We start from the raw sequence: 22,984 nt of genomic DNA on the forward strand, positions 1-22,984 counted from the left end.
CTCTCCGATGCTCCCTGCAACCCGAGGAGGTTCAGCTCGCCTCCTCCTCCCCAACACGTTTAAAACATAATTTCGATACTCATCACCAGAAGCGCATCTGCAACTACAATAAGATCCTAGACGCCGGCCCGCCCGCCCGGCAGGCAGCGCGTTAGCCTGGCTCTTTTATAGTCTGCAACTTTGCACACTGTGATTGCCGCTGCCTGCCTGCCGGTGCTGGATCCGGGAGCCTCACGCTCCTGCTCCGATTGTGGTCTCGGCTCCGGAACAGCTGTCCAACGCGTCGTTTCGCAGCAGTTGAGCCGAACCCGGCTGCCTCCGAGACGTGGTCTCGGGCAACTGTGCACGGGCGGGGAGGGAGCTTCTTTTATTTTATTTTCTATTATTTTAGAGGGAGCGAAGAAGTGAAGACGCGAGGGCTGCAGTTCCCTGTAACGAAAAGAATAATAATCGAAAAAAGTGGGCTGCCTGCCCCTTGCTTTTCCCGTTGGGGTTGCGGGGGTGGTCTTGGTTGAGGGGGCTGTGGCACGGGGGACCCATCTCTCCTCCTCCTTTACACTCCCCCCCCTCCTCCGGACCCGTTCTCTTCTCTAGCTCCTATGTCAGTCAGTTCAGGGTCCCGTGTGTTGTTGTTACGTGTGTGTGTGTGTGTGAGCACAAAACAGTGTTTGCTGACGATGGGGCTGGGGGAAGTTCCTGGCAGAGCAGTCTGATTATTTGGTCATCTTACTGCCAAGATTAAAAAAAAAAAAAAAGAAAGAAAGAAAGAAAAGACTCTCGCCCCCCCCCCCCCCAACCCATTCATCACACCCCACACTGCTCCAGTGGAATAATTCAATAGCTTTAACTCCAGTTCTCACACCAATTGACATTCTTTTGGGCTTTCTGGGACTGAATGTAATTTTAAGTGTATTTTTTTTTTCCATGGCTTTCCAAAGAGCGACAATGAAGACGAAATTAAACACCTACAACATGCATTTGCTTCTTCTTGTTTTCTTGCTGTGGGACCCAGCCAGGTGAGACATTTATTTATTGTATTTGACTTTTTAGATTCAGGGTAAAGGTGTGTTTCTTGAATGTCATCAATGCAGGGCTGGCCTTTGAGAAGCCGAAGTATTTTGAAGAATCAATTCTAATGAAGGGGAGAAAAAAAAAAAGCTTGTATCAAGAAATTGAACTATGAAGTGGGAGAGACTATCAAAAAAAAGTTCACTGCTTCTGGATTTTAGTGATAAAACACGCAAGTGATCAGGAACATTTTCTTACAAAAAGAAAAGAAAATCACCCAAGAAAAGAATATCTTTTGGATGGCATATTCTTGCAAGTTTTGAAGTGGTTAAGTTGTATGCGTTTATAATGACACCAACATTCAGTAAAGAAGCCAACAGTGTTTCTTTAAGCCAAACAGAAAAGCAGAAGCTAAAATGGTTTGGTTGTTGATTTTTCCTTCCTTCCTTCCTTCCTTCCTTCCTTCCTTTTTTTCTTTTCTTTCTTCCTTCTTCTTTTTTTTTTTTTAGTGGTCTATGCTCTTTAGTCAACATAGAAAACCCAAAGGATGTGTGAGTCTTTAACCTCTAGGTAGAAGTAGTATACAACTTCACAATTACAAACAATAAAACAAAGCTTGATTTATTCATCAACTTTTCATATTACTGATTTAGAGATCTTTTATTGCTAAAGTGGTCACTGTCACAAACAGTACTTATTTTAAACATGTAACTAATTTTGCTTTGCCTGTATTCTACAAACATAAAATTAATTCTTATTGCTTTCCATAACATCATCTTAGTTGTAGTCTTTTCTGATTTTGTATTATCAATGGGCATTTTTTATTTTGTCTAAACTTAGGATATGATTTTCAAAACATTAGAGGGCTTGAAATATAAATGATAAGAATGTTCATCTAATCATTCCTTTTAAAAAATAATGTCTTTATTATATCTTTATTTGCCTTTTAATTTTTCATTTTCCTGTCAAGTAATTGTCAAAGAATGAAAATATTTTGTGGAATTGAGAAGAAATCTCTTCATAAAGGCTTATTTTTAGTTTGAAAGTAGCTCCTCATTTAACATCTTAATACTGAATTTAGAAAAAGAATTTGACATATGATTAAATACCACTTTTCAGTGAAAACCTCTGTGTGGAACTTTACAATTATTGTAGTGATTGGTTTTAGAATTAGCTTAAGGTAACATAGAAACTTTTGATGCTGGAGTTTTGATAAACTCGTTTGCTGACATAATTTTTAAATGTTTACCTGTATATCGGTGTTTCAGTATTTTCTGTGCTCTCAAGACAATATTTGTTTGAAGTTGGTTACCAATTTTTTAATGTTTTATGACTGTTTCTAGCTGTGTAATCATTTAAATGCAGATTGACTCCGTCAATGATACTTTACACGGTACACCTTGATCAGACAGCTCTCACATATAGTCTTTGCTTTTAAAGGAGTGAACCTACCATGGTCGATTAGTAATCACTGAAGGTCCTCAGTGCTTAACCATTATTTCCCTCTACTAGTTTTCTGTTCTATATTTGACCAGTAATGCTCATGCCAGTATTTTATTCTATTATATAAATGATTCTTTTTTGGGGCCAGTAATTTAAATCTCTGAATCATTCTAGGGGAAAAAAAAATGGCAGTGAAAAGGGACATTCTGTTTTATGCGCCAAATTGCTGGATGTCACAAAATCAGGTCTCTGGCTTTCTGATGGAGAAATAATGGAGAAAATCACTGTTTCTAACCCTTTTCTGGTGATATTTTAAGACCATTTGTTTTCTCTGCAAATTTATCACACACACACACACACACACACACACGCACACACACACAAGTAACAAGATTTTTAATCTTTAGGTAACCCTTAGCGCTCTCCTCAGAGACCAGTCAAGAGGGGTATGCCTCCAGGGTTGTCTGTACCCCTGTATGTGCCCCTGCTCCTTTCAGAGCCCACTTCCACCACCTGGCTACAGTGGAGCCTGGAACACAGCCAGTGGAGTTTCCCTGATGTCTATATTGCACTTGGCCATTGGGTGGCGGTATACCCAAAGTAAGGAAATAATCTCTGAAAGAGAAAAACGACATAAAGAAAAAAGGAAAGGCACTTATGAGGAAGATAGAGAAATTTTCTGCCTCCAAGGAGGCAATTTATTCTCCAATTAATATTCAAATCGCTGCAGTAGTATTTCAGGAGTCGTTTTGTTATTGTACCTTTCTTAATGCAGAGTCACATTACTAACAGTGTCAGCATGTGGCCATCTACAATCATAATATATTCTAGGGGACGGATTTTAGAAAATGAATATTCCACACTGGGTGCTAAGTGGCAGAAACCTGAAATAAGTTTGACGTCAATCTTTCTGATAATCTAGTATTTAGTATCCATTTTCAACAACATATTTATCTTCTCCATAGACATGCTGGTATTTATAGAAGTGACCAAAGAAGGAAAATGGGTGGCCCTAATAGCTTAGAGAGACTTAAAATTCAAATCAAGGAAGTAGAGCATGTTGGTACTGGTACAACACACATACGTATATATATGTATATATATATATGTACATATATATATATATATCAGCTTCTAAAATTATCTGTTTAGGTTGGTGCTGGCTAACATCCAAGAAGATGAAGCTAAAAATAACATTACCATCTTTACAAGAATTCTAGACAGACTTCTGGATGGTTACGATAATCGGCTTAGACCAGGACTGGGAGGTAAAAGTAGTTTTACTTTTTTTTAAACTCTTACAAAATAATGCTTCTAAAAGTTAAGAGTAATATACATATTTTAATACACTCTATCTATGAATGCATGTATTAAATAACTGAATAATAGAAAGTAAGGTATATGAAATAAACATTATTTGTGTTTCTTTTCTACACACACAAAGTGTTTAACATATTTTTGTAGAATGCCTGGAAGTCATATAGAGCCCAGACTTTCTGCATGAGGTTTTTAAATTAGTTTATATATAATGGCTAAGTTTTTAAAACTTAAAATATATTAAAATGAAACATTGTCGGGCAGACATGCTCGTGTAATATCTTAACATTTTACAGACGTTTATTTTCACAGCAGTACAGATATGAAGAAATGAGGCACATAATAAAAAGTATGTTAGGGTTATATTTTAACTAATACACAACTTAGGATTCTATGATGATATTTCTTTATCCATGCTTATGGTATTTCTAAAGTACAGCACAGGTTTGGCGTTATTGAAACTCTCAAAGACATTTCAGGTATACATTGGCTGTAGGCCTAAGTTTATTGGACTGGCATAGTTTGATTTCAGATTTAAACATTAACTTTCAATTCAGAAAAACAAATCTGTTTTAATCCATAAAGATAAAGGAAATTAGGCTTGGCTAATATATTAATTTTTAAAAATATGTTAAATTTTAATTAACTTCTATTTATCCTTAGGTGATACTAAGGAAATTAGGTAAAAGTAAAGTAGGTGTGTAATTTCTAAAGGATTCTGACTCAAAATATTGTTACTCTTCAATTATACATACACACATTTCACACGTGTATGTTATACTTATTTGGGTGTTCAGGTTAACCGTTAATTAAAAATAAAGGAAAATTAGTTGGACAATTGGTACTAATCAAAGATTTATATAGTCATATAGTTAGCTAGTTTATTATGAGGCTGACAACTTTGTAATATTAAATTGCTTGTAAAGACGCATATTGATTAATGCCTAGGTGTTTATGTAAATACTTTCTTTGAAAAATCTAGGTTGTTGTTAATTCTATATATATTTGCCAGTGTATGGTTTGGATTGTCCAAGAGTCAGAAAAAGTCAGGAAAGACCCAACTTGTTGTTAAATAGTATACTATTTAATGCAGTTAATTTTTCTTGGAATCCCTGAGAGGTACCTCTCATTTTAGGAGAAGTACAGGGAGGAATAATGTTCAGAAATAAGGCCTATTGTATTTTTCAGAGCAAACTCAGTTGTTTATTATATACTTGGTTTTCTAAAAGGAAAAAAAAAACTAAAAGGAAAATAATGCTTCTTTAGTAATTAATATCTCTAATGAGCATGAATATAAGGAATTAGTCTCCATGTTAGCATATGAAAATGAACTATTGCCAAGCGTAAGGGTATCCTAATTCAGGATGGTGGTTTATGAGGAAGATTACACTAAGGCAGACGTTTGTCCTAAATCATAGATTTTATTTTTTTAAATAAATTATGCGCTGTCAAAAATCTCAATATTTGAGCAAGACCTTGAGTTTTGTCTCTGTGAGTTCTTAGGGGAAATATCTACCTTGTGGGTGTGTGGTTGGGGAGTAGAAACTACCTGTTTCAGGACGTGGCTATTGCCACTTAGCTCTTCATATTTTTTTCTGTAATATCTCTTACATTCTTTTTTACTTCCATTGTCACCACTGAAGCATAGATCCTTGTCACTGTATTATTTGCATTAATGCAATAGACTAAGCGGCTCTTCTTGTCTAGGGTCTTCCTCAATCCTTCTCTGATATTGGGCATATGCTAATATCTCCCATTCAGATAGTTTTCTTTTATTCTTACAATGCTTTCCACATATCCCTCTCTTTTCTTGATCATCTTTTCTTGATCCCCCATGTTTTCTGCACCAGATCAACTGTTTTTCATCTAAAAGGGCCATGACACAGCTACCTTTCTGCCTTACAGGATTATTGAGAGAATTCTATAAACAAAAAGTACATACAAAGCCGGTGCCCCATAGTAGGAATTCAACAAAGATCTAGTTCGTCCTTCCTCCCTTAGGTTCCTAGTTTGCCAAGTAAGGTTTTCTACATTCTACTTCCCTGCTTCGTTTGTATTTTGCCTCCCTTTCATCCTGCACTTCGGATGCATTTGTTCATCTTCTCTTGATAATCCATTCACATCTGTTCCCTTGGCCTTTGGTCGTATTATTTCCTCTCACTGGAAGTGTTTTTCTCATCATCTTTGATGATCGAAACCCTTCTTCTATAAAGACCACCTCAACACTGGTGCTCTAGTAAAGATCTTTCTTAAGTGAATTGAAACACCCAGATTCAATTTTCTCTCTGTTGAATTTCTTTAGCAGTTGTTGGCTCTATATCTCATCTGGAACTTATTATGTGCTATCTTGGATTATTTATTACCTTTTTGTGTGCCTCTTGTTACCTTAACAAGATTGTAAGCTCGTTGAGGCAAGACATTGTATCATAAATCCTCTATTATCTCAGCAGCTAAATATTGATTTGCATAGTGTGGCCATCAAATAAATGTTGATTGCTTGACTAACTTTTCTACGACCAGTTCATCATCTGTAAAATGGGGTTATCCATATTTGGCTGACCTTTTGGTTAGGAATGTTGAGTAATATGTTGGGCAGCATGCTACAGGAAGGTAACGAGGCTTAGTAAAGACCTAGCTTTAGATTTTGGAGATTTAGGTAAAATCCCAGCTTTGGTCCTGAGCGGTCCAATGACCTTTCAATACTTTGCCTCTTTAGGTCCACATCTGTCATCTATAGAGTGTGATTACTCATACTGTTCTTAGAGCATTTGATGAATATTAAGTACGATGATATATGCTAAGAAGTTAGCACAGTGCCTGGCATATGGTAGAGAATTAATAAATAACAGTACCTAAAAGACTTTCAGAAACTTTCTAAATGTACTGCTGTAAATTTACATCATTATTGTGATTACTTCTGCATCCAAAATTCTTCTCCTGCTTGTTCATATGTCATTTCACATAGAAAGTCCAAGGAAATTACTTGTGTCATTATGTCCCAGAAATTAATAAGAAGGAAAATATGTATTTGATTCGGTTTTAATATATCAAACAGAACATCCCTATTGATGAAAAATCTGGATAATTAATTTCAATTATCATTTCTTTCCTTTATAACTAATACAAATCGCTATATAGGAAAGCACACTTGGTTTTGGACTGCGAGTTAAAAAAAAATTGTTCTTTTCACTTGGCTCGACCACTTACTAGATTTTACCCTGGCCAAGTTCCTTAGACATTCTGAAACTTGGGATTTCCCTTGGGAAAATGGAAATAATGGTTTTTTTATGCTGAACGGAGGAAGGTAAATTGAGATTCATATATGTGATGAAGATCATACAATCCATTGAGTGAATGAAAGAGGCACCTGGGTGCTTCAGTCGGTTAAGCGTCTGGCTCTTGATTTCGGCTCAGGTCATGCATGATCTGGTGGTTCATGAGATCGAGCCCCACATGGGGCTCTGCACTGACAGAGTGGTACCTGCTTGGGATTCTGTCTCTCTCTGTCTCTCTCCCTCTTTCTCTGTCTCTTCCCTGCTTGTGCTGTCTCTCTCTCTCTCTCAAAATAAATAAACATGAAAAAAATTAAAAATACATTGAGTGATAAAATTTTAAGATATTTTATGATTAATAATGGAGTTTCTTTAAAATTTAAGTTGTATCATGCCATTCAACTGCTCAAAATTCTGCAATCGTTTCTACTTCATTCAGAATAAAAATTGGGTTTCTTGTGGTGGTCTCCAAGGCCGTGCATGATGATCTGTCTCCTTATTCTTTCTTTGACCTCACAACAACTCACCTTCTTGCTCATCCTGCTGCAGTCACATTGGCTTCCTTTCTGTTCTTTGAACACACCAGGATACTCTTTGGAGCTTTTCCTCTGACTATTCTCTCTTCCCTGGGTATCCTTTGATCTCCCTCCTCAATGAGGCCTACCCTGACCAAACAAATAAATACTATAACCTGGCTACCTCTTAATAATTCTAATCTCCCTTACCCAGCTTATTTTTCCCCCTTATTTTAATATATAGAATAATTTATTTCTTTATTACTTTAGTGGCAATTGCTTATTTTTGTCTCTTTTGCTAGAATGTAAGCTCATTGAGGTCAGGGATTCTTGTCTATTTTGTTGCTTTATTCACTGGTGCATCATCTGTTCCCAGCATCTAGAACAGGACCTGGCATATAGTAAGCACTGAAGTATTTCTTGAAGGATTTTAATTTTATTCATGTATTTTATTATCATCATTATCATCATCATTATCATCATCATCATCATTATTATTTACTGTGCTGCCATGAAAAGAATCAACTATAGAACTTACCTTATCCTTAAAATTGGTGGAGCAGTTATCATTTAATTCACACACTGACCTTCCACTATTAGCATCAGCATATTTTGTTGTTTTTTTTTAAATTTTTTTTTCAACGTTTTTTATTTATTTTTGGGACAGAGAGAGACAGAGCATGAACGGGGGAGGGGCAGAGAGAGAGGGAGACACAGAATCGGAAACAGGCTCCAGGCTCTGAGCCATCAGCCCAGAGCCTGACGTGGGGCTCGAACTCACGGACCGCGAGATCGTGACCTGGCTGAAGTCGGACGCTTAACCGACTGCGCCACCCAGGCGCCCCAGCATCAGCATATTTTGGGATGACATCTTGGTGAATTAGAGCTATTATAACCCCAGTTACTCAAATCCTGACTTATGTTAGTTGTGATTCTGCCTTTGAACTGTGTGATTTGGGGTGATTCATTTATCCCATATGTGACTTAATTTACTCATCTCTGAAATGGCAAGAGAGGATCCACTTATTCTGTTTATATCTCACAGAAACATGATGTGGTTCAAGTAAATTAAAATTCTTAAGAGAGCGTGATGTGACATACAATTGATAAGTGTTAGTGTTGCTAGGAGTACGAGGAGAACTCTTCAAGAAAAACATCTTAGGAGGTAGTGTTCCTTGAAAACGTGCCAAGGAAATATTGGTAGTTCTTGTACATTTGGTAGGCTTACTTCTTTGTGAGCCTGGAAACCTGAGATGGGTTTGCCTTGATATCTTATCTGTTGAGACCATGCATTTAGATTAGCTAGAACTAATAACTGAATCAGTTTTTCCTCTTCATTTTAGTCATTAGAGCTAACAACTTGGAGTATAACACATATATTTTTATATTCCATAAGAAGCTTTCAAACTGTTAACTAAATAAAAAGCAGCATTTGTGTTTTGGACCAATTTTATGGGGTCATTGGAAAAATGAATGTGTAGACAGGCCTTCGACATTTATGACAGCTAGCATCCACAATGCTCAACAGTGACAACTATTAGAAATGACAAGGCTTGGTATCTAAATTATAGATCCAATCTGGAAAATCTAGATTGAGTACCATGCTTAACTGCATTTTGAAAAGCTCTTTCGAAGAGGTCGTCTAGATAGATTTTTTTCTTTCCATGTTCTTGTTTTATACTCTGAAACCTTGAAAAAATGTTATGCTTAAAGCTATGAAAAATATGACGTCAGATCGTAGGCTTGGGTCTGAGGGTCGGTTTCCAGCTTTGCTCGTGGGTATTTACTGCAGGCTGTAGACAGATGGATGACAACATGTTTCTATGGATTTTACTACTCTCCAATTTATAAAAAATAAAATATAGGCTCTTCAGTGGGAGAAATTAATAAATAAAAATCTGATCTGTCCCAGAACCTAAGAGGGATTCTGTCCTCAAAACAGCATGGTATTACTTTATAAAGTAATGCTTAAGATCAATGCCTCTAGAGACTAACACCTTTGGATTTGAATTCTGTTGCCACTGTAAAATAACTACAAAACTTTCAGGATGCTACTCAATCTCTCCTTGCTTTGGTTTCCTTATTTGTAAAATAGGAGTAAAAATATGTGACTTTTCGTTTTGTTAGAGACTTTTTTTTTTAACATTTAAATCCTTTGGACAGTATATGGCAAGCAGAGTAGCAACTCAATACTTGTAAGTGTTATTGCTGCTGTTGTTATAATAGAATGCGATACAGGGCATCACTCTGTTTCACTTAATCTATAAAAGCTATGGCTTCATAAAAAAATGATAAGTTTGTGGCACACATAACCCAGTTGTAAAGACAGGAGAGGTTGTATATTTCTTATGTGATTAGTTTCATTTTTGTAGACACACCCTTTGTATATGTACAGAATCTCTGAAAACAAAATCACTCACAGAAGAGGTATGACATATGTATTGCTCTTTATAATTTATTATCATGACATATAATAATTTGGCATCATCAATTCATGGTGATGAATTTGCCTTTAGGAGAAAAAGATATATTTTACAGAGTAAAACTTTGCTATATAACATTAATGATGATTTTAGGGACATAAAACTGAAAGCATGTCCATCAATCTAACCTGGGATGTGCTAGGTACTTGGATGGCAATTGCTCTGGAGTGGGTCTTGCGGCCACAGAGTATATGTCTGATGCTTGACAGTGTCTTAGGAAGTGACGGGCGGTGGAGCCACTGGGACTGAAAGAACGCACGAAGAATAGTCTGAAATCTCTAGGTAGAATTGGAAGTGGGGGAGGGGGAAAAGTGGATTGCGAGATGAGCAGGAAAAGAGAGATTGCCTGTTAAGAAGTTCTTGTCTCAGATGGAGACAGAGTAAACGCCATTACTGGGGTCTCTGCTCTCTGTAAAGCTGTGATGTTTGGCATTCTCCTCATTCAGCGGCTGTGGTTGGGACCGACGTTCCCAAAGAGGCCTGAGGCAGCTGAGAATCTTATCTCTCTTCCCTTCTAACTCAGGCTCCTGGGGTTCCCTGCAGTGCTGGAGTAGGATATCCTTCAGAATAAGCTGTAGGCAAAAGAAGATTTCAGTCTTTCAGTGCTCTCGGCTACTGTCTTCTCCACTCACTTAAGTTTGCCTGAAGGTCACAGGGAACAGTGCATTTGATTATTTCATGAATGAGAAAATAGAAATAAGTTGGGGAGATTTCACACAAGTGTGGAAAAGAATTTTTGCTAAAAGTGCAGAGGGCCATTATCAATTGTCATTTCCTGTGTAAAGTTATCTTATCGGAGGCACGAAACACAAAAAAGCAGAAAGGTACTCGGCTGCCTGAAGTGGGGTGCTATTGGGAGGCTGGAAACTCTGGGTCTGACTTCCAAAATCAGTTCCTTCAATTTTGTTTGGGGTCTGTTTGTAGTGTTCTCCTTCTGGTGTGGACATAGTATGGGCTTCGCCACAATGCATGCTACCTTAAACTGGAAGCATGGTAATGTTATGTACAGGTTTCTGTATTCTTCTCAGTATTTCGAGGCAAGACCGAGGAACATCTTAGCATTTCTGCACACCCTCCCTAACGCTGTGCTGCTTGTCCACTCCCTGGCAGAGAATGCTATCAAGACAGGCTTCTTCAGAAATGGTTAGATTGAGGTAGTTTTGCAGAACTCTTTCTTAGTCCGTTATTTGAACTAGGTACACAGCTTGTGATTTATTTGATAGGAAAGGCAAACTGGATACACGGCAGCAGAGGTATGCATTGGATTAGATGGTGGCATTTTCTTCCCAAACAGCATCTCTCCAGCAAAACTCATGGTGACATCACTGAAGTGCATGACCAAGAGAATACTGCTCATGTTTTCGTAAACTAAGGCTTTGTTTTCAACTTAAAACGTACTTGGTTAATAGCAGTTTGTTCTCTCAACCATCACTGCTGGAAAAGCATTGCTCTCAGTCATAATTTTGAGGGACTGTTATTTTTGCTTTTTCAGGCACAAGCATGCCTCTCACTAGCATTTAAGCTCAGGTGCAATCAGTGTTTCTCTTTGTACCCCCTTAACACAGTGGATAAATTGGACCATAAGCATGACCGATCCATTTGTTTTGGTGTTATTTTTTGATTGCTACAGCTCAATCATATTGTAGAAATCTATATTGGTAGTGGAGGTGGCCAAGTGAACAGCTTGGCCAGTCAGAAAATCATTACTTTTCAGTGTGTTAACATGGAAAGAGTCAAATTAAATTATTCTAGTATTCTGTTTCTTAATCCATGTCTATTGAAGGCTGATGATGTGTCAGACATTCTGCAGAATATAAAGATGTACAGGGTGAGGTATTGGTCTCCGGTGGTTGAAGTCCCTTGGAGGACAGATAAGGTAGATATACTATGATTCTTGAAATAGCTTGAAATAGTACAACATATGTTTCATTATAAGAACATGCTATTGAAATTTAGAGATGTAAGAAATCACTTTTCTTGTACTATAACTGGAGTTGGCCAAGTTCTATGTCTATAACATGATTCATGCATTCAACTATTTCTTGCTAACGGCCAAGTATTTTCTGGGTTTTATTTGAAATGCTGGAAATATTTTGATGAATAAGACCTAGACTTTGCAGAAATTCATTTCACACCATATTTGGGGGCTTTCTGCCTTTCAAGTGTTGTAGACATTGGTTTCTTCTTTCCCTGCCTAATTAAAAATACTGTATAACTACCCTGTGTTTTCTTTATTGGACATTATTGTCTTTTCTCATAGTGGCAAGAGTGATTTGGGGTATATTTACTGTCAGACTGAGAATTTTATCTGTAGAAGAGTATAACATCCAGAGAGCATGTCTTTCTGCGTATGTAGCAGAGGTGTTGAGGGTATCTATGTTAAGAAAAGCTTTCTCAGAGGTAGTAAGATAAGTGTTAATTCCAGTTGAAATTTCTGGACAATTCTCAGTTCTCTCTGTTTTGTTGTTTTTTTTTTTTTATGTCTATTTATTTTTGAGAGAGAGAGAAACAGTACAAGTGGGGGAGAGGCAGAGAGGGAGACACAGGATCCAAAGCAGTCTCCATGCTCTGAGCTGTCAGCACAGAGCCTGATGTGGGGTTTGAACCCACGAACTATGAGATAATGAGCTGAGCCGAAGTCGGACACTTTTAACCAACTGAGCCACCCAGGGGTCCCTTCTCAGTTCTCTTTGTAAAGAAAACTTTTCTTTCTGCCTTATTTTAATTTCTTTTGAGCTAGAGATGAGTTAAATAATAACTAGACATTTCCTGTGAAATAAAAAAATAAATTACATGATGTGTAATGTGATGAGTATTGTTTATTTCTTTTGAATTTTTAATGGTCCCGACCCAACACAGAATTCTGAAAACTTGTTTTTAACTTGAAATACCCTCATCCCTTGAGGTACAGAACTTATCATTTAAAAGTAATGTATAAGAATACAATTAATGTTTAAATCTAAAAGTATTTCATATAGAAGCTCGTAAAATTAAGGATATCACTTACCATAAAATGTAGATCTCTCAAATTTCCACTAGTTTATTGCATTTTTAGTAACTTCGATTAAGTAGTAATTTGATATCTTTGTATGTTTTCATTTTACCTTTTTAATAAACTGAAAAACTAGCATGTAGAAAAATATGAGTTCCTATGAGGTCTTAACTTGACCTAAGTTGTGATGTTGGTTTTTATTTTATCCTTTTATGTTCCTTCTTGTTTATTTCAATATTTAAAGTATGTCAAAACAAAAAAAAAAAGTTTTCACGTAAAATTAAAAAAATAGTGCTCTTATAAAAGCATCATTTTCAAAAGTATCTTTATTAACATTTGGGATCTTAGTTCTTTTTTAGGGGAATGAATGCAAAATGTAGTACAAAGATTGTTCCAGGAACATGTGTGGTGACATTCTTTCTGCATAAAAGTATTTCAGCATTCTTCAAGGATATGTTCAGTTAGGGCATTGTTAATTTGCTTTAAAACACAATAAAAGAAAAAGTATGGTTCTTCTTTTGATATAGTAGCCATAGGAAAAATATATGTCAGAAAGAAGATAACTGCTATTTCAACTATTTTGTGGAGGTGGTTAGTACATTGTAATCGATTTGGGGGATATTTCATGATTATGATATAATGAGTAGTACAATTGAATTTTGTGTCTGAATAGAAGAGTAGAGTTATGTCACAAGGTTAAGGAAGGTTGAAGAAAGGATAAAAATTATAAACGTTGGGGCGCCAGGTGGCTCAGTCAGTTGAGCATCTGACTCTTGATTTTGGCCTAGGTGATGATCTCAAGGCCATGTTGGGCTCTGCACTGAGTGTAGAGCCTGCTTAAGGTTCTCTGTCTGTCTCCCTCTGTCCCTCTCCTGGCGCATGCTCTCTCACTCTCTCTCTCATAAAATAGTAAATTAAAAAAATATATAAATTTATATATATATACACATATACAGTATCTTTTAATAGCATCCCCAAGCCCATATTTAGATTATGTTTTTTGGGATGCCTATGGTATTTTAGCAAGTATTTGGGAACCATTTGATTTTCATTAAGAAGGTAAAAGGATCAGGTGGTTTTAGAATGGTATATGTTAAAAAGTTTTCTGGGACCTAAAAGATCTCCAGACTTGAACTGGAGGAGTGGTTTGAAGAGGAAGAGGGTGTCACTGGGGGGCTTTTAGAAAAAGATGAAAAGTCCATTTTACCTCTAATTCCTCATAAGAAGATTTCAGCATTTGAAGCAAGATGCTGACTTCCTACTCATATATTTGGGTTGGAGAGTCCAAATATATTCAATTATAGGAATTCTTTAGAAGCCTTTACAGTGGAAATTAAGCAAATCAGCCATAGTCAGAAAATTAGGGTACATAGAAAAAATTCATTTTTGTTACCAAGATTACATAAACTCTCCAATTTCTCAAGAAAGGACAGAGTGGGCTAAAATGCCAGCTAGGTTTACAAGGAAGATTAAAGTTTGGATACCAAGAGAGAGGAAGTCTTAATTAAAAGAAAATGGAATCACATGGCTGGTGTTCAGGTCGGGTAGAGGGGAATATGGGAGGGTAGATTTAATTAGTTATCTAGGGCATGTGAGAAGATAATCATTGAAGCAAAAAATGTGAGGCTGATCATCGTGCTTTGTAGAACAGCAAAATAATCCGTCCAGCAGATATCAAAAGAAGAGAAACTTTACACTCTTAGGAGAGTAAGTGGGCTGGTTTTAGGTGGTGAAAATGTTATAAAAGAATGGGGGTGAATGTAGACCCATTTAAAAAGAAGTCATCATGAGGGCATTGCTGGGAGAACAGCGAGTCCCTCGATACTAAGAATTAAAACTAAGCTATCCTTTCATCATTTTGAGTAGCTTTTGCCTTAATAAGGATAACAGAATTGTAGGATCAAAGATAACTAACAAGAAAGCTATATTTAGAACCATATGATTAGCAGTGCTTATATTAGAGTATGTCACCCTTTAAAATAGTTTAAATATAAAAAAAATGGACTCATTATCCTTGAAACAGATAAATTCGAGTAACAGTGTCTGAATTCTTAAAGGAGAGGACCAGGCAGATAAAGGAGTGAGGGGACTGTGGGTGCAGCCGACTTCTTTTCAACTTTCCTTGTTTCAAGGTTCCCAGATAATCTGAAGGGCTCTTGGAGGTATTTTTGGCTGCCACCAAGCTGATGGAATGACTCATAACTCTAGCAGGCAGGGTGGGTCATTTAAGATTTACATTACTCTCCGTGAAATACGGGGGTGATGGCAAGTCCCCTGGGACCCAGCTGCTGACTCAGAAATGCATACATTTCGATGCAGTTCTGTGTGTTACACTGCTGTTGCCCGCCTTTGTCACTCCTCTTTGACTGCTGCCACACCCAATCTAGACCTTGTCATTTTTGGTGACAGCTTCTAATACGGGCATCTTCCTCTCAGACATCTGATTGCCACCAGGTGCAGAGGGCAGCTGCAATTTCTGCTGCTGTTGCTGTTGCCTTGGACCAGCTGGGAGGTTAAGCAAAGTGGGCAGGTGCGTGTTTAAGTGAGTGGATATGAAAGTTAGTGGAGTGGAAAGCACATGTCTCTTCATCACATCCCTTCCTTTTAGGGAACTGTTTTATGGCCTGTCGTTTCTATCATTTGCCCCACCCGGTCAGAGAGGATGGATGACACTTTATGTGCTTCTGCTTGAAGACGTTAGAGGAGGATATAGTAATTCCGAGTGGCTTTTTAGGGTGCAGATTTAATGCCAGTTGGAAATAAAGGAAACCTTGCTTCCTAGTGTTGGAATAAAACAATAAAATATAGGTGAAACAATATTATTATGGCCTTTATCAGTTAGGGATGTGTTTGTCGGAAATTAACAGAAAACTCTATCTATGGTGATTTCAGTGGGAGTCAGTTTTTCCTCACAAAGGTCTGTAAGTAGGTGGCTCCAAATGAAGACTGGGTTCTTAAGTGATGGCATCAAGAGCCTCAAGAACCCAGATTGTTTTTATTTTACCACTTCCTCTTCCTTAGGGTTGGCTTCTGTCCTTATGCTGTCACCTCGTGATCCCAAGATGGCTGCTGCAGCTCCAGCAAGATGGCTGCTGCAGCTCCAGCTATCATATCCATGGTAAAGGCTGGAATAAAAGGAGGGGATGGCACTATCTCTGTTAGTTCCTTTCATTAGAAAAGGAAAGCTTCCCAGGTCTTGCAGCTGATTTCCACATTTATCTCATTGCTATTTCAAGCTAGGAGAGCGTCTGGGAAAATTGGAGATTTATTAAAAAGATGCGTTGGATATTCAGTAGGTATCTAGCAATGGCTGTCACATCTACTGATGCTAATAGAAAAATTAATCTCTTTGTGCCTCAATTTCCTGCTCTGTAAAATGGAAAACATGAGTTCCAATGAGTTGATTTTCCTGAAGTATTTAAAAACTTTAATTTGCATGTGAATAACTTGGATAGTGATTGTTAAACATGCAGATTTTGATTCCATATGTCCCTGTGGAGCTCAAGATGCTGCATTTGTAACAAGCTCCTAAATGATACCAATGCTGCTGGTCCCTGGGCTGCACTTTGAGTAGCCAGGAGGTACTCATTTATGGCTACCGTGTTGTACAACATTAGGGGCATTCATAAAGAATATAATGCAAGGTGGAGATTCTTTAAGTGCTCATTAAATGTTGTTTTGTTGTTGTTATTATTATTATTACTACTATTACTATTTTCATGCTTCACTCTGACATTTAGAAATTCATAATTTCTGTTTCTAAAGGTTGTGGTGATAAACCTTATTTTTATCAAAAGTATAATCATAGACCGATTTATTCCTTATCATATGCTTTCATAAGATTCCTAGTAAATTATTAGATTGACCACTGATTTCTGTGAATATGCTGCATAATATTAAGTGAAGTGTCTTTATCAGCTATGAGTATACCTTAATTCTACCATAGTCTATAAGTAAGAACGTATCCTTATATTTATTGAAAAATTAACACTAATCTCTGGTAATGCCATGATGATATTTGAACTCTGCTTCATTAAAATGTGTTGGATATTGCAGCACTCACTAGTTGTGGAAAAAATATTATTAATATGAAGGTTGTAAACTAAGGTAGTGTAAATAATTGATTATAAAAGAACTAATTTAATCCTTAATACAGAATTGTGGTAAATAAAATTTTACTACGTGTGTAATCTCCAGGGTAAAAATATAATAGAACCCTCTCCCTGTTGTACGTTCTATTTAAGATGCTTCAAAATTTTCTCTTTGGACAGATAAAAAGTGAGATTTCCTTTAAAAAATATTATACATGGTTTGTATTCTAGTGCCTGACAGAGACAAGGTTATAAACCTGGAGGATCCTAAATTCTTAAATAACTGTTTATATTTTAATTTTAAAGACACTGAGAGGGAAAGGGCCTCTGCCTTGATCTGAAGAGGCTATGATGGCAAAGCAGTGTATAAAAGCATAACAACCACTATTTATATATGAAAAGCCCCATTTTCTAAAGTAAAAGCTCTATGACCTTGAGCAAGCCAGTCATCATCTCTGTGTCTCAGTTTCCCCAACATGAAGAGGGAGAGACTGTAGCTGAGAACGGCACTGGCCCCGCCATCTGAAATTTCTCTCATCTTTTGTGGCTTGTTTCAAGGCAAATAGAGTAGAAAATAAGGTTCTTGGAACAGAAGTCTAAAACCAATTGTTTTCTTTATTGTAGAGAAATAGAGTACGAGCCCGCATACAAGCTAGCCCAATAAGGCTGCTAAACGGCTCCAGTCTGGCCTGCCAAGGAAAGTACAAAGGCTGTTGGGTTTTCCCACTGCCAGCAATTAGGAGTTTGCACAAAACTAGGTAGTTCCATTGCATGAAAATTTCAATCAAGAGCTTCTCTTAAAGCTGGGTACGGTTTGATGAGGAAGTGACTGCCACAGTGAGGTAGCAATAAGTGTACAAAATTATATTTACCGATACTGTTGTTTACGTTCCTACACATTGCTCTGCATGCTTTGTGTCAGGGATACGAACCGTGGCTCCTTTCAGAGCTCATCCTCTGTGACTTCTGTGCTCTGCTTGATATCATAGATCTGCCCTCTCTTGAAACTCTTTCCTCTTGGTCTCTTTACCCTTCTGGATCTGTCTCATTCTTTGGTTTCTCTTTATTCTCTTCTTAAATGTGCTCCCCGAGGTTCTTTACTTTCAACACCTACTGATTAGCACTTTAATGATTTTCTCAGAACATTCTCATTAAATTCCATATCCTCAAATATTGACCCACATGTAGATTTTTCTCTGGTTCTGACGCTGTTTTCTGACGTGGATTTGCTTGTCATTGTCCAGATGGACTCCCATCTGTGTCCACCCACCACTTTCAGGAGCAAGTCTAGAGCACGTAGGGTAGTCAGTCCCTCCAGACTCTGGCCTCTGATCACCTTTCTGTCCTCATTTCTCACTATAATCACTACCTTTCACAAAGTGGTTTAGATTCACTCTCCTTGTTTCAGTTTTTATGTTTTAATACATTTGGCTTTCCTGAGTCTGTGGACCTTTACACAGGCTGTTACTTCTCTTGGGACATACATTTTCCTTTCTTCAGGCTCTAACGTAGATGTCACTACTTACATGACTCACCCTGTCATACAACACATATCTATGGAACAAGTCATCCATTACTATATTTGGCACAACATGAATGTACTGTTTTGTAACTCGGTGCCCCACCTATTAGAATCTAAGATCTCTACAGGCGAAGATTTGTGACCCCTTGCCTCTTGTTCTAGCCCCAGTACCACGTGTAAAGCTTCGAGGAGGGAGATAGTAATCATAGTACCTGTTGCATAGATGATGAACTAATGAGGAACTGATAAACTGTGTCCTTTTGTATGAATTTCTTAAACTTCCAGAAACGAAATGCGAAATTTTGTCACCTAAAACTGGTTTTCATCCTGTAGTTCTTCATGGAGTCCATATTTGTCAATCTACAAGGGCTAAAAATCCATTGAGAACAATTTTTCAAATTCTCTTGACTTCTTTCCAGTCTCCCGGCTCCAATTCTGCTGTCCCCTAATACATAGATATAAACCCAATTGATTGGCTTATTTTTTTGTTTAAAATAAATAATCAACTTAAAGCATTTAGAAATCAGGACATTTCCAATAAAAATGTGGATTTCTGTCTTCTCTTTTAATAATCGCAGAGCTGCTGAGCCCAGGCTGAAATTCCTGATGACAGAAACTGAAATAGAAATTGAATTGATGACAGCAATTGAAACTAAGTAACAGCTTTCCAAATGGTGGAGGTATGTCCTTCACGTTTAGCCAGAGATCTCATTTAGTCCATGTCACTGAGTCAGGTCAGCTGCCTGGCCAGTAAATCATGTGCTGTCCCCCCAACCCCAAACACTTGAGTATGTAAACCTAGCCCTAGTCTATCTTCTATATTTCCAGCTTTTTATTTTTCAGTTAAATTTGATTATGGAATTCTTTTGCTCAACATTCTTCAGTGATTTTCCTTTTTCTCACTTTCCGGAATACAATTTCCAATCTATAAACACAGCAGTCAGAAATCAGAATAAAGGAACCAAACTCCATTATTCCCTTGGGCAGGTCAAATAAAAGAATGAGTTGACATTATGAGCGGAGAACTGAAAGAACTGAGGCACGAGCATGTCTTATGCAAAGGTGGCTGAGTTTTACGTAAGTGTTTTAGATAAGAGCTGCCGGATATTCTAATTAGTTTTCAAAAGCTGGAAATACCAGTTTTTTGAGAAGTTTCTTAATACTTAAAGGCCAACCAGTTCTAATTCAAATCAAAACAAATAAAATCTTGGTGCATCGCAAACAAAACGCACCTGAGCATTATTAGTTTACAGCCTCTGGCCACACACCAGGATTTTTTATAAAGGTTATGAAGGAATCAGTTGGGGAATTTGTTAAATACCAATTTAGCAAATCCTCAAAGATTTAATCAGCTTTGGCTTAGGTCCAGGAATCTGCATTTCATGAAATGTTCTTGATTCTGACGCAAGTGGTCTGTGTGGACTCACTGTACTGAATCATGCGTCTTCAAGTGTCTGTTTAAAAATGATGGTATCTCTTTCTTTTCTCTCATAGTACTTTTTTGTGCCCTCTTAGTGAAAAGTGAGAAGTCAACGTGTGTAGGAGGATCAGTCTGTTACCAGCATTTTCCTCAATAACTTTCAAGAGGGGCTTTTTTGCACGACTGTTCTGAGCCAGCTCTGTTTTATAGGGTCAGAGACCTCCTTTTGTTTCCTAAGTGTATGAGTCTGAATTAACTGGCTTAGGCGTCATTAACAATGCTTAGCTTAAAACATCAGGTGTTATTCCTCTCCCATTTACCTTGCTCAGGACCTACCGCTGTTCACTGAGGGTGGATGGGTCTGTAGGGCCTGAGCCGTCCGAGACATCAGCCTCACTTAAGGTCTCAGGCTGCTGGACTTACGCCACCTAAAATATTGCTGGACGCTGTGTCAGGGAAAGGACGTGTGGTCCATATTGTTACTTAGAGGTTGTGCCCAGATGTGACACTGTGTCACCTCTGCTCAGATCCTTTGCTCAAAGGCAGGCATATAGACATGCTTAACTTCAAGGAGGAGGGGAAGTACAACTCAGAAGTAGAATCGAAGATCCTTGGCAGCTTCATATTTACCATAACTTGCAAGAAGTACCCATTTCTCAGGGCGCAGCTATCTTCTTCAGTCGTGACACACAATACACCATTTGGTGGCACAGGTCATATCTCCTTTCAAGATGTATAATTTATGAACTGTGTTTTGTGTATAACATACACAGTATGTTTTTTAGTTAATTGTTAATACTTTTTTGACATATTGACTTGATATGCCTTCAGGGCCTCTGCCAGATCCCAGGAATAGAGAGTTTTGCCACTTGGTCTGTAAAACCATAACCTGAATTGCAGGTGTTTAAGAGGAGCTAGTCATTGAAGTGTTAGCCTGAATTCTCAAACCTCTGTGACAGTAATTGCCAGGGAGAGTGCAATTAAATGGGCAAGGAGCAGAGGCCATGTCATTCCAGTTCATTACTAGGTCCTCAGGGGCTGGCATAGTACCTAGAATTCATTATTTGCCAATGATTATGTATGGGAATCCAACACTCATATATATAAAAATACATAGACACATCCTTAGGACAGTTACTTATTTTGGGTTCCCATATACGTTGTAGGCATTTAACAGTCAGTTTTATCTTTAAATTTTAGTGACTTAGACTTCTGACATCCCTTACAATGAGTCATCTTTCTCAGAAACAATGTTGATTGATAAATGGGTTCGGTGGCTATGCCGAACTTTGAATTCAGTAGCACATGAAGTTAGAACCATTAGGATGAGCTTGTACTTAATACGGTAAAGTAGACTAATGTAGTGGCCCTTGCTGTTACTGAATTGGGGACCATATGAGCGATGGTCATGGACGGAAGACGGCATGGGTTCTGTTTTCTGTAGTGCTTGGGGAGCTGCATTCTAAGTCTGAAACCAGAGCTCTGGAAGAGCCACTAGTTCCATAAGAAAGAAACAGAAACAAAACTGCAGAAATGTATTTCAAAAACCTGGGTAGCCTAAGTCTAAAATGTTTTTTGTGTTAAGATTATGCAACAACCATTATTAACATTATGCAGTCTATTCAGATTTCTCAATTGTCTTGTGGAGGTTAATTAAATATTATAAAATATTGCTAATCATAATAAATTACTACTAAAATCTAACATGTTTTGGGTAATAGGTAATATGCTAAGCACTTTACCTGTGATTTAATGCTCATTATTAGTCCCACAAGGTAGGTAATTTGGTGGCCCTTGCCTTCCTAGTAAGAAAAGGAGAACCAGAGGCCAAGTGTTTGCCCTTTGTCACATAATTATGTTGAGATAGTGTGGACATTCCAATGGATACATCTTTCTCCACAGCCTTTGATAAATCAGAAATCAAGCACTCCCAAATCCTGGGGCACCTGGGTGGCTCAGTCCGTTAAGCATCCAACTTTGGCCCAGGTCATGATCTCACAGTTTGTGAGTTCAAGCCCTGTGTTGGGCTCTGTGCTGACAGCTCGGAGCCTGGAGCCTACTTCAGATTCTGTGCCTCCCTCTCTCTCTGCTCATCTCCCACTCATGCTCTGTCGCTCTGTCTCTCAAAAATAAATAAATGTTAAAAAAAAAATTAAAAAAAAAGAACTCCCTAATCCAACAAAGGTGCCAAATAGCAATGAGAATATCTCTGCTCTGGAAGTCGGGAGGTCATTGTTTATTACAATCATGCAACCATTAGCTTCTGGATAAGTACCTCTGGAAAGAGAAGGATGGTTTGCAACACTACTCATCTATTTGCTTGGGGGTTCTTATTATCACATTTCTTAGTCAGCCTTGACATTGACATACATCTTGGACTTGGATTTGGCTTTAGATACAAAGAGACAGAAAGAACATTTATTAGTAGAAAATCTCTTAGGGCATTGGTGAATTAAAGCCAGAATCTTTGATTTTCACTGCTGCTTTTACCCCTTACTTGATGTGAGTCAGAATTTTCCCTGTTTCTATGCTCAAGAGTAGCTAATGATGACACGAGAAAAACATGTGGTTTAGGTAGATAATTCAAACGTTATCTGATACATAGTATAGTGGTACTTAGATTATTTGTGCAATTAATGCAATCATTCATACACATTTCCACTTTAATTGGCTTATTGTAAGTTAAATTTAAAGAATATGACATGGTGAAGAAGGTGTAAGTCTATGAAAGCCAAAGGAATGAAGGATTATTACATGCAAGAAGCCTTTTCCTTAGATGCATTTTCTTTTGCCACTATTTGACTCATGTTAATCTTGTGAGGCAGTGCAGCGTACTTTGGAAAGAGATCAGGCTTTGGAGTCTGATAAACCTAGATTTCTATTCTGGCTTTAGAATGTTCTATTTATGTGGTTTTTGTACA

At 37.6% G+C, this 22,984-nt stretch overlaps 1 protein-coding gene across 2 annotated transcripts in view; it reads left to right on the plus strand.

The window, feature by feature from the left end:
* The window catches only part of GABRA2 (gamma-aminobutyric acid type A receptor subunit alpha2), a 122,584-nt gene that overhangs the window by 388 nt on the left and 99,212 nt on the right, over positions 1-22,984 (plus strand). For both annotated transcript variants that reach the window (XM_043572739.1, XM_043572740.1), the window contains exons 2-3: positions 939-1,016; positions 3,604-3,719. In XM_043572739.1, the coding sequence (XP_043428674.1) occupies positions 946-1,016; positions 3,604-3,719 (187 nt within the window). In that variant the 5' untranslated portion in view covers positions 939-945. The remainder of the gene's footprint in view (positions 1-938; positions 1,017-3,603; positions 3,720-22,984) is intronic.

Source organism: Prionailurus bengalensis, chromosome B1, assembly GCF_016509475.1.
Source record: "Prionailurus bengalensis isolate Pbe53 chromosome B1, Fcat_Pben_1.1_paternal_pri, whole genome shotgun sequence".
NCBI lineage: Eukaryota > Metazoa > Chordata > Mammalia > Carnivora > Felidae > Prionailurus > Prionailurus bengalensis.